Genomic DNA, 12223 nt, shown 5'->3' on the forward strand with positions numbered 1-12223 from the left:
TACGTCGCACACGGGGCTCAGGGGAGGAGGGAAACAGCCTTAATCGCTAAGGTGTTAGCCATAATCAAAATGATCTGCCATCCTGTTCTGAGGCTCGACACAAACAAAACCCTGCGCTCTCTCACTCACTAAACCACCGTGACAGGTTGTCCTACGTTTTCCCATTGTTTCGTTTTATACAATAAAATGAAAACTCATATACACACACACACACATATGTTTCATTGTCTGAATGTTGCTGGCTTGGCCAGCAGCATTCAGCATTTGCTCCAATCCCATATCCCAAGTGCTATGTTAACCCCCCCACCACCACCACCGCCACCTCCTCCAAACATGGGGAAATGGCATAAATGCTCCCTTAGTGCCACACTGTCCCCCTGGCCCTTTCCTATGCAAACATTGTTTGACTTAATCCTCCGCCTAATGATGCAAATATATGCTGTTAATTATTTTTCCCTGAATCATATCGGTGTTAAACGCTTGCCAAAATGCAACGGGGACATCAGTCTCGATAAAATATTCCAGTGTTGAGAGAGAGAGAGAGGGAGAGGGAGAGGGAGAGGGAGAGGGAGAGGGAGAGGGAGAGGGAGAGAGAACGAGAGAGAGAACGAGAGAGAGAACGAGAGAGAGAGAGAGAGGACAAAAAAAGGCAGAAAAAATCGATTATTCAGAATTCGTTTTCCCCATTTGCATTGACTCCACACAAAAGAATTAACATTTTCCCATTCTGTGTAATAATAAGAGTAACGTGGATGATATTGCCATGCAGTGGATACAAAGATGGTGAGCTTGGAGAGTCCTTCAGATAAGCTGGTTTAAGTCGATCCTTTTCTAATGGGAGTCAGTGAATTTCAATCCCTGCGAGTGTCTCGCTTACAGGATCATCCCTTGTCATTGTAATCCTCGGCTGACACCTTTCTGCCTGTTCAATACCCCGCCCTCCAGTTTAAACATGTGATGTACCACATCTAGAGGCCTTAAACAGATGAGCCAGGCACTAGCAACACAGCCGGAATCCTTTCACTGATGAGCAAAGCGATTGGTGGTGAAAAGAAAAAAAAAACGCTTTTGTGTACTCTTTTCCAACGGCTGTTCCATACTGTACCCTATAATTTTGCCAAACGATCGACATAAATGATGTACCTACGGCCCTTCGAGTATCATTAAGATATCACACTGATGAATGGTGGGGAGGCCTATTGATTCTCACCTCGGTCCAAACCCTGAACCAAAATGGCCCCCGCAATCACACAATCACTGCAGTGTACTTCCTCCACCATCATTACTGCAGTGTCCACCCCCTCCTCGCCCCTCCCTGAGATCCAGCAAGGTGGCGGCTGAGCCGGAGCCAAAATGGCCCCCCTCAGCTGCTGCAGTGCATTTCTCAGCTCACTGAATCTCCAGATGGCAGGTATCTTTAGTGCTCAGCCCACTTGTCACCAGACCTGCGACGCCTCGCCCGGGCAACAGTTCACCAGCAGCTGACGGTTACCCTCGGGGCAACTTTAATGGGCCTTAATTCAAAACACCTGACGGTGACCATAAATACCTCAGCGGTCTCCATGACGACGGAGACGCTGCGTGATTGTGCGAGCACGAGCCGGAAAGCACCTCGTGATTGAAACTAAATGGAAAACAGAGTTGTCGTGGGCCGCGTCCAAGCGGGCTTGCTTACATGATTGATATGCGTACCGTCCACGTACCCTTAGCGGTCTCGTTATGCGAAAAGCAATGTACTTCTAATGACATGCATCCACTCCAATTAAGATTCATTATTCATCCTTCCTGGGAGAAGAAAAAAGGAACCTCTGCGAGGGTAAACATTCTGTGTAAAAGGTAGACTGTGCTGCTGCTGCTGTTGTTGTTGTTGTTTTTGTTGACGCTACTTTGCCAAGAGCGGTCAACCAAGCGGAATCGATGACGGCGCTCCCATTACCCATCGTGCCCCATCAGAACATCCACATCAGTCCAACGGCTGCTCAGGAGAGGGAAGCTATCATTTGTGGTTAAGCATAGGTAGTACAGATGTACTGCATTAGAGAGGTGAGGGAAGGAACAGGTTAAGGAGGGAGGCGGGGGAGGAACAGATGGAGGAGGAGGAAGAGATGGAGGAGGAGGAGGAGGAGATGGAGGAGGAGGAGGAGGAGGAAGAGATGGAGGAGGAGGAGATGGAGGAGGAGGAAGAGATGGAGGAGGAGGAGGAAGAGATGGAGGAGGAGGAGGAAGAGATGGAGGAGGAGGAGGAGGAGGAGGAAGAGATGGAGGAGGAGGAGGAGGAGGAGGAGGAAGAGATGGAGGAGGAGGAGGAGGAGGAGGAAGAGATGGAGGAGGAGGAAGAGGAATAGAAGGAGGATGAGGAGGAGGAAGAGAAAGAGGAGGAGGGCTGTGGAGGTGTCAGCGCCTCGCAACAGGGAACTGGTATTGGTTCAACTTCAGTGAGCTCGATTAAAGTGTGAAGTTGGTAGTCTTTAAGGATAATCATTGGATTAGACTTTTATTTGTTATTTTTTTCGGAGAGAGCGGACCAGAAACAACACACTTCTTTCTTGTTCTGCGCCTATAACATGCCCCGAATAGGTGTTTTCGCACTTTATTAAGCACGACTTGGGCGACAGTGGCAGCTCTTTAAAGTACTAATCGTCCGACTTGACTCCATTCCTGTAATGTGACAAAAGCGCTTCTGACTCGGAAACGTAAACACACAGTGTGTTGCCTCTTGACTTTATCAAATAATATCTGTCTCCTCAGCATGTGTAATGAGCACTGTTTCTATAGACTGTACCCAGCTTGACAAGAGATCCGAGAAAAGTAGATTGTGCCACAGTGCCAACCCAGTATTCCCTGGTAGGCCCGGTAGTTCAAACAATCCAGATGGTTCATTTGCATACACTTTCACACGCTCCTCTCCATAGGAACATCCTCACAACTGTGCATTCTCTAGGCTCCATAAATTCCTGTGAAAAAAAAAAGAAGTTCCTCCTTCCCATAATCTCTCACTCACTCTTTGTCGGTCACACACACACACAAACACACCGTCTCTCACTTAATTCACCCCTGCACCCACACACACACACAAACAGTCTCTCACTTAACTCACCGCTGCACCCACACACACACACACACCGATGCACACTGAGGAGGGCACAGAGACACAGACAAACACAGTGCACACCCACATTTACCTCCCCTAACGCGTCCGCCAAGGCGCTGTCAACCACATCCCTGTGATTTAGAGAACTGTACATAAACACATCAGGAATTCATGGGAGGCTTAATTAGTAGTAGTAAAAGTGACTTATCGTAATTGTTCGGGACGCAGAAGCAGTAATGTGACAGTTATCTCCATAACTCCCGCAGCCCATCCCATAATATTCACGTGACGTATCATTGCACCTTATTTCTTTTTGGCCTTTATTGAACAAGGCCTTGGCGTGGAGGGTAGACCGCAGTCAGGTGTGGTGCACTGCGTGGTCAGAGAGTCAGGTGTGGTGCACTGCGTGGTCAGAGAGTCAGGTGTGGTGCACTGCGTGGTCAGAGAGTCAGCTGTGGTGCACTGCGTGGTCAGAGAGTCAGGTGTGGTGCACTGCGTGGTCAGAGAGTCAGGTGTGGTGCACTGCGTGGTCAGAGAGTCAGGTGTGGTGCACTGCGTGGTCAGAGAGCAGAGAACAGAGGGGATGGATTTTTCCGGAAACCCCCATTTAACCCGTCATTTAATATGCCACACTTCTTTGTGCTGTGGTGCGCCGCGGGTCACGACCAAGAAGAGTCAAGGTTTTCAGCCTGAAAAGGAAGGCATGAAAACGGGAGAGTTACAACACAGCATTGCTCCCTAACCATTACCGACTGAAGTTGCCCCGGTCTTGGAAGAAAAAAAAAGAAAGAAAGATGTGATTGGAGGGTTTCTCTGTGTTACCGTAGCTGTCCTGTATTGTGTTATTTGTTAGGCTGGAAGCTAATCGAATAAGTCCTGCCGGTTTCTGCCGACTGGCCAGCTGCATTGTCAGCCGTCTGTCACTAATTGGGTCCACAAGGGAAGCTGATTTCTCAGTCTGCTACCGAAATGACAGTCTAGCACAGTTTCAGTTTTCGGAGCTAAATCATCTCACCTGGTTCTGTTTGGGACAATTATCGTCCAGAAATGGCTGGACCACATGGTGGCCATGTTTTTCCATTCCCGTTATTAACCACTACCAGAAGCAAGAGTAGGCGGTGTTTGTGGGCTACAATGCTGGCAATTAGGAAGCGTGAGAATCGCATCACCTTCTTCCTCGGATAACTGCGACATTGTTCTCATCATTGTTCTATCAGTTCTCTGTCAGTAGCCAAGATGCAGAGGGAAGTCTTGCTTATGGTTACCGAAAGTGTCTGTTTAAACCTGCTGATTTATCCGCACCATGAAAACACTCACATCTACAAATATAAAACCAAACCAACCCCAGATAGGAAATCCAATAACCTTCCGGCTCAGACTTATTACAGCTGAATGGAAAATGCAGATATAAAAACCTGTTTACCTCCTTGCCATAAAGACGGAGGGATCGCATAAACCCCCATGCAGTCTGGACTACAATGCAAGGCCTGACTGGCATGGAGAACTTGTCTGGCCTAAACTCTGATCCAAACTGCAGGGAGCTTCTTTCCAGGGCGCCGCGACATTACATGCGCCAGCGATATGTTCGCACCGGGTTTTTTCCCAGAAATCAGATTAGAATCAATTATGCCCGCGACGGGGAGAAGACGTGCTGAGCGAAGCACTTTGCGGTCTGGTACACCGCTGGATATATTCTTTTTTCGTAAACAGACACGGGCTGTGTTTGACTCTTTGACATAGTTCTCTTCGGGTTTTTCGACCAAACAACTCTTACGTGCTCCTTTTTTCCCGGTAAACTGTTGACTCATTGCTGAAAATTAGCCTAGGCTAATAAACAAAAATTATACAAATGAAGCATGTTCATGCCATGGCACGTCCTAGCACTCTTTTTCAACAGCTAGGGATACATGTTTTTTTACACAAACTGGCAGTTAACTCTCCTAAACAGAAACTGTAAGTGCTTAAGTAACGTATTATTCAATACTTTATTAAAGAGGGTGAACTTTGAGAACCGTCTTCAGCCTACGAGGGCCCTGTAATTACACCGAAAACAGCTGTCATTTAAAATGACTTTTAGGTGCACTAATACCGCCCCAATACCTCAGTGCAGTTTGGATTGAATCTTAACCTTGTTTACCTTCTCCTGGTGCCGGGGGATGTGACGGCTCAGGACGTGCCTTGTCTCAGATTTGTTTTGAAATCACCTCTATCAACATAAAAATATTAGTTTAACCAGCATGTCCTATTCAATGCTTCAATCACCATTTCTTCGGGCTCCGTTTTGCCTCCACTCCACTCGTTCGACGGTAACAGAGCGAGAGAGAGAGCGAGAGAGAGCAAGAGAGAGAGAGAGAGCGAGAGAGAGAGCAAGAGAGAGAGAGAGAGAGAGAGAGAGCGAGAGAGAGAGAGAGAGAGAGAGAGAGAGAGAGAGAGAGCAAGAGAGAGCAAGAGAGAGCAAGAGAGAGCAAGAGAGAGCAAGAGAGAGCAAGAGAGAGCAAGAGAGAGAGAGAGAGAGAGAGAGAGAGAGAGAGAGAGAGAGGGGATTGATGTGGGTATGGAGAGAGGGGAGGGATGCTCCGTTCCTGACCGCGGTTTTGATTTATCGATGCAAGTGGGAAACTATGAAGCTCACTTTGTGACAACTCCGAAGCTGCGAGAATTTAAGATGTCATTGGGCTGATGAATGAGGGGCCGTGCTTACCCACTGGCGCCGTGTGTCACTGTCCAGAGTGATGAGGGGCCCTGGCTATGCCGGCTCCAAGCAGCCACCTCGGGCTCTTATGGGTGGGAGTGTGTGTGTGCGGGGTGTGTGGGTGTCCTGTGTGTGTGTGTGTGTGGGGGGGGGGGATGGATGGTGGTGTTTGTGTGTGTGTGTGGGGTGCAGGTGTGTGTTTGTGGAGGGTTGTGTGAGGAAGGGCCAGGTGTGTGTGTGTGTGTGTGTGTGGGGAGAAGGGTGTGTGTTAGTGGGTTGTTTGGGGGGCGTTGCAGCCTGGCCAGTTCACCTGAGGTTCTAAGAAAGTGAAACGCACGTTTGGCTCACCTGTAATCCCTGTTCAGAGGGAAAACCGAACAGCAAGGCAGCAACGGGTTCACGCACGACCGCACAAGTAAACACGGTGCAATACGTTCCGTATTGACAGAATCAGAGATGGGATCGCTCGGTTCTACGTAACATGCTGAAGTTGTGAGTGAAACAACAAACACATCCAGTTTCATCTCTTTTCACGCTGACGGATAGCAGGACTATTGTTGGTAGATACATGTTTTAAAGGATCAGCGAATGAAATTTTTGAAATGGGGAAAAACACCTGCTGACCCAAATAGCTCTTCCTTCGCCAGGCTGACAAAATAGCATGGCCTCTGTTGAGAAATGCATATCTTTTCATTGGAGCAAAATGTCACATATGCACTGATAAAAGGCGGGAGGGCATTAGCATACAGCTTGACTAGAGGCAACCGACTCTTAAGAAACAACAATGCACACACCGGGAAGCCAGAAACAGGAAGAGGCATCTGCGGCATCCATCAGCGTAATGAATAACCCCCCCCCCACACCCTCTTCCCCCCACACCCCCCTTTATTAATTGTGTGCCCGGACACCAGGAAATGTAATTAGACCAGTTTTATTAGGCCATGGGCATTGTATACTCTCCGTACACCTGCTCGTCAACACCGCCATGTTTATGCCTCTGATTCATCCGAGTTTAATACACTGCAGCTTTGGCTTGGACGCTGTGTTTAGTAAGTGGTCTGGGTAGAGGGTGTGTGTTTCGGTGTGTGTTTCTGTTCATGTGCATGCATGTGCGTGCGTGTGTGTTCTTCTTACATGCCTACCCTGTAGTTCAGGTGATCGTTTCAAATGCAAATGCCTTCTTCAGCAAACCTTCTTCAGCCAGTCGCATGAGTACCGGTTGGTTTTCACGGCAAAACACTCAAACGGGAATGTCATACCCATTTGTCACTGGTTCTGTTTCCCTATCGCTCCGATTGGTCTATCTGTGCCCAGCGCTAATTTTCTATTGGACGGGGGGGAAAAGAGGAGCCACCCTGAAGCCTATACGTTAACTTAAATGGCCTTGCTTTAACGACCTATGAAGTATAAGGCTATGTCAGCTCTATCTCCTCATCCTGCTTTTATGGCCTCAAACTATCTCTTCTCCTGGCATCATCCAGCCATGACTCAGACCCACTGTCACATCCATGCACCCTAAATCAACGACGCTAATTGAGTCCAATCAGCGAGTTGAGCTGAACGTTGAAAGAAACATTTGAGTCCTTTTGCTAACTAGATGAATATGTTCTCTCTCTGTCTCTCCCCTATCTCTCTCTGTCTCTCTCTCTCTCTCTCTCTCTCTCTCTCTCTCTCTCTCTCTCTCTCTCTCTCTCTCTCTCTGTCTCTCTCTCTTCTTCTGTTATTCACAGCTCTACAGTTCTCTAGACTTTGGTAGGAAGTGGCTGCTGGTTCAGGAGCGTGTGACTCCTAGCAGGTTCTACTGGTGAGTCACTCAAGACCTTTTCTTCTTTTACATCTTTTCCCCTAGCTCCTTCCCCCCTCCACCAGCACCCACCCCCACCCCTCCCCCGTGTACCCGACTCTCAGACGAGGAGATGAGAGGGGATGCACCCTGCATTTCCTGAGAGAATCCGACGAGTCACAACCAGCCATGTTCCCAGTGTTCATTCCCACAAACGATAAGATCCGAGGGAGATTAATCTCCCCCGTCATATCGCACTTTCCATTCACCACCCTTCCCTCCTCCTCCACCTCCTCCTCCTATCATCTCGACGTGTCTCCTTTTCCCTATCCTCCTTGAACCCTTACCGAGCAATTCCACCTATATAAACAATCACGACTTTTTCATTGGTTTGGAGGGGTATTGAAATTGCACATACACCCGGCGACACACATACATGCATACAGGATGAGTTGGCACTGGTGGTATGACTAATAACACACACCAGAAGTCCCTGTCACTTCACATCCAATCACGTCAGCCGCTTCCCTCCCTCCTTCTATTTCTCTCCCCTCTCTGTTTTCACTCTCTCTCCCTCTCTCTTTCCCCCTCTTTATCTCTCTCTGTCCCCCGCCCCACTCTCCCACCCCCCTCTCTATCTCCCCCACTCTCCCTCTGTCTCCATCTCTGTCCCTTGCAGTGCCCTCCCTGTCTGGGAAGTGCACACTCATCACAAACCTAGCCCCAGATCTCTTCCAGCTCATCGCTTCCCTCATAGATGTCTGCGAAGACGCAGGCTGCCGGCGGCTATGCGAGTGTCCACACTTGCTTGAATACATTTGGGCCGTAACTTTTCCTCGCAGAGCGATTTAATCCTAAATAAGGTGCAAGGCCCATCCGTAAAAAAAGCATGCGTCGAGGTACAATTCTCCTTCAAGGACATAGAAGTATTTTACTCTGTCTATATGTGGAAGGCCAAGTGGACACAGACAGTGGGCTTTATCAGGCTGAAATGAAATGCATCCATCGAATGGAAGCCATGTCCGTCCAATATTTACATTTACATTTAGTCATTTAGCAGACGCTCTTATCCAGAGCGACTTACAGTAAGTACAGGGACATTCCCCCGAGGCAAGTAGGGTGAAGTGCCTTGCCCAAGGACACAACGTCAGTTGGCATGACCGGGAATTGAACTGGCAACCTTCGGATTACTAGCCCGATTCCCTCACCGCTCAGCCACCTGACTCCCCAATATCACGGGGATCTTAAGAAACGAGCCTGGAAGTCCGATATTGTCCCTTGATACGCCGTGCGGTAACTCCTCACCCGAGAGCGGCCTCTGGGGCCCTTACTCACGGACGCTTTTTTTTTTTCCGAAGAGGAAACTTTAGCCAGGGTTGCTGTGGGGTGGGCTTGACGTTTTGTGACATTTACTGTGCGTTTATGGAAGGTGGGGGTAGGGGGGGGGATAGGGGGGCAGTGGTGGTGTAATTGGATGAGCTGAAAAGACTGGGAGATACAGTGGATTGCCAGTCTAATTTGCTTCTGCTGAACTAAGATGAAAATAAAACATTTGTGACCGGAGTTGAATAGGGCCCAGAGAGTCTCCCGCTATCTATTTATTCTCCCTCTCCCCCTCCTCTACCGTCCTCTCTCCATCTGTCCTCATCTATCTAACCTTCTCTCTCCCTACTCCCCCCCATCCACCCCCCCCCTCCCCCCATCTCCTTCTCATGCCTTCCTCGTCCTCTTCCATCCATCCTTTCCGTCCGTCGCCCCCCCCCGCTCTTCCCTCTCCTCCTCCTCCTCCTCTTCCCTCTCCTCCTCGTCCCCTTCCCTCTCCTCCTCCTCTTCCCTCTCCTCCCTCTCCTCCTCCTCTTCCCTCTCCTCCTCCTCTTCCCTCTCCTCCTCCTCTTCCCTCTCCTCCTCCCTCTCCTCCTCCTCTTCCCTCTCCTCCTCCTCTTCCTTCCTCATCCTTCATCCCTTGTTCTCTGGCTCTTCAGGTCTGTGACTGGTCTAGACAAAGAAGCTGACCTGGTCCACATGGAGGCTCACACCCCCGATGGACGTGAGTAACACACACACACCACACACACACCACATGCACACACACACACCACACCACACTCACACACACACACACCACACTCATACATACACACACACACACCACACGCACACACACGCACACACTCGCTCGCAAGTACACAAACACAGACACTCATGCACGCACACCGACACAAAGTCACACTCAAGAAAACACAGTCACACACTCAGATGCGTGCACTCCACACACACACACACCACAAACCTGGAGAGAGGATGAACATCCTCAGGCCAATTATCCGTCTGCGACAGAAAACAGTGGGAGTGGGAGTGTGAAAGAAAGACCAGAGAGAGAAAAATAAAGGCAAAAAGAAAAAAGAAAGAAGTAGTGAGAGAGAGAGAGAGAGAGAGAGAGAGAGAGAGAGAGAGAGAGAGAGAGAGAGAGAGAGAGAGAGAGAGAGAGAGAGAGAGAGAGAGAGAGAGAGAGAGAGAGAGAGAGAGGGAACGAGACAAAGGAACAAAGACAAAGGACCCTGGAAAAAAGGGAAAAGCGATAGACGGAGAAGGACAGAGAACATAGCGTGGGGCAGACCTAAATAGAGAGAGGAAGTGTGTTAGTGGCTAGATTCCATCCAGGGTTTTCGAGCATTTCCCTGTGGAGCAGGTCTGGATTACCTCCCTGATAGATGCAGTCCATGATAGCTGATTAATATGGCTGGCTCCCCCATCCGTCTCCCCCTGGCTGAATGTCAGCTCCATAACTCTGCATGGCATTACCACCAAGGTCTTCCATACGTAGGATTGCTTGTTCTAGCTGAGGCTGACCGAGGGGCCTGTGCTCAACCCTCTGCCAGAGAAAAGATGACCCTCGCTATTTCTATGCAGGCACAGGGGCCTGGAACACAAGTGTTTGTTTTTGTGTGTGTTTGTGTACACAGGAGTGTTTGTTTGTGTCGGAGCATCTGCGTGTGTGTGTGTGTGTGTGTGTGTGTGTGTGTGTGTGTGTGTGTGTGTGTGAGAGAGATTGTGTGTGTGTGTGTCTATGTGTGTGCGTGTGTTTGAGGACGAGCGATGTACTCGTTGAGTACGACGTCGAGTGTTATTGATAAGAAGAGAGACGATGAAGGCTTCACCTCATGAACAAATCTGGACCGTAGACCTTGGATTACAGTCGACTTTGGGTAGTGCCTGTGTGGGACTCGATAGTGCTAATATCTGAAAGGTTACTGAAGTGGTAATGCAACCAGTGACTCACTGGACCTGTCCTAGTGTTACAACAATGTGAACTTGCTCTGTGTCGTGTAAAACATGGCATGGTTCCCTGGCACTAACCACTGTAATACTGTTCGTACACTGTGCACTTGCGGTCCGTGATTTTCCGCTGCACTTACTGAATGCACTATTTGTACGTCGTATGAATAGACTCAAATGAATTAGTATTGCTACTTAGTGTTGCTAGTTTATGTACCCTTACTATAGTTAGACCACATATTTAAAGTTAAGATTCATATATGTTTATTGTGTGCACCTTCCTGCCAAAGCAAATTCCTTGTCTGTGCAAACTTTCATGGAGAATAAATCCCTTTCTGATTCAGATTCTGAATACAATGAATAAATGTGCTCTGTTGAATACCACAACACTCACAAACAAACCCTTCAAATCACGCTTCCACAGGGCAGTCCCAGCCAGGAAGCGGGTGTACGTCACACGACCACAAGCAACGCCCTCTGAGCATCCACAAACCCACTCGAACCCCCATGCTGTGCATCATTAGCAGCCCCTGTATATTCCCCTGTGTATCTGCCCCCTCCCCCGCAGGTGTGCAGTATGTAACATGCCGGGCCCAGATGTGCTCCGAGCCCAACAGGAACTACCCCTTCCTGGGGTACATCGACATCAGCTCCCTGGTGGTCCAGGACGACTACATGTTCATCCAGGTAGGCGGGGGGGGGGGGACTAAGTGGACCATGATGCATTGCGCGAGACAAGCGTGGTTAACCTTGGAGGATTGGGCTATATGCTGGGTGTCCCGTATGCAGACGCTGGCCCGAGGATAGGGATCTGGGTGTGTTTCTGCGGAGCACGCAACACATTGACTCCGTGGCGATGCAGAGAGGACAGTCTCGCTGGAGCAGGCTCGCTGTTATTTGAATAAAATCCACACATGTTTGGGATTCATCAAGAGATGAGACCAGGTTATTTTACAGGATGTTTCTACCAAGTCATTTGCCACGCAATCCTTTTAGGGGCGTTTGGTGAGAGCGTACATTGGTTTGTTATCGTTGCTTCGACTTGAATCTGCCGCGTTGTGTTACTATTTCATTTTCACCCTGTTGTTTTGCTAAATCCCAAAAAAGAGAGATATATTTCAACATAACATGGTGCTATGCGTCATTCAGGGGTGGCCATTACGGGACATATGGAAAACTCCACCTCCGTCAGACAGCCTGCAGAGTGTTTTGCAGATGTGAGAGCTGGGTTTATATTCACCCTAGCCTGTGCCCACTGTGTCATATTAATCATAATTTGTGAGAGAGAGAAAAAATCTGAAATGGTAATGTTCTGAATTTAAAGTAAGGCAAGTGCAATTTTTATTTTTTTATTTGTTATCTTTTTGCGGGAGGGGGGGGT

General features: G+C 48.8%; 1 protein-coding gene across 1 annotated transcript in view; it reads left to right on the forward strand.

The window, feature by feature from the left end:
* LOC134009189 (VPS10 domain-containing receptor SorCS3-like) overlaps positions 1–12223 on the forward strand; it is a 71955-nt gene that overhangs the window by 28621 nt on the left and 31111 nt on the right. Inside the window, exons 4-6 of the mRNA XM_062448914.1 lie at positions 7514–7587; positions 9549–9613; positions 11411–11529. Coding sequence (XP_062304898.1) covers positions 7514–7587; positions 9549–9613; positions 11411–11529 — 258 coding nt within the window. The remainder of the gene's footprint in view (positions 1–7513; positions 7588–9548; positions 9614–11410; positions 11530–12223) is intronic.

This window comes from Osmerus eperlanus, chromosome 22 (assembly GCF_963692335.1).
Source record: "Osmerus eperlanus chromosome 22, fOsmEpe2.1, whole genome shotgun sequence".
Lineage (NCBI taxonomy): Eukaryota > Metazoa > Chordata > Actinopteri > Osmeriformes > Osmeridae > Osmerus > Osmerus eperlanus.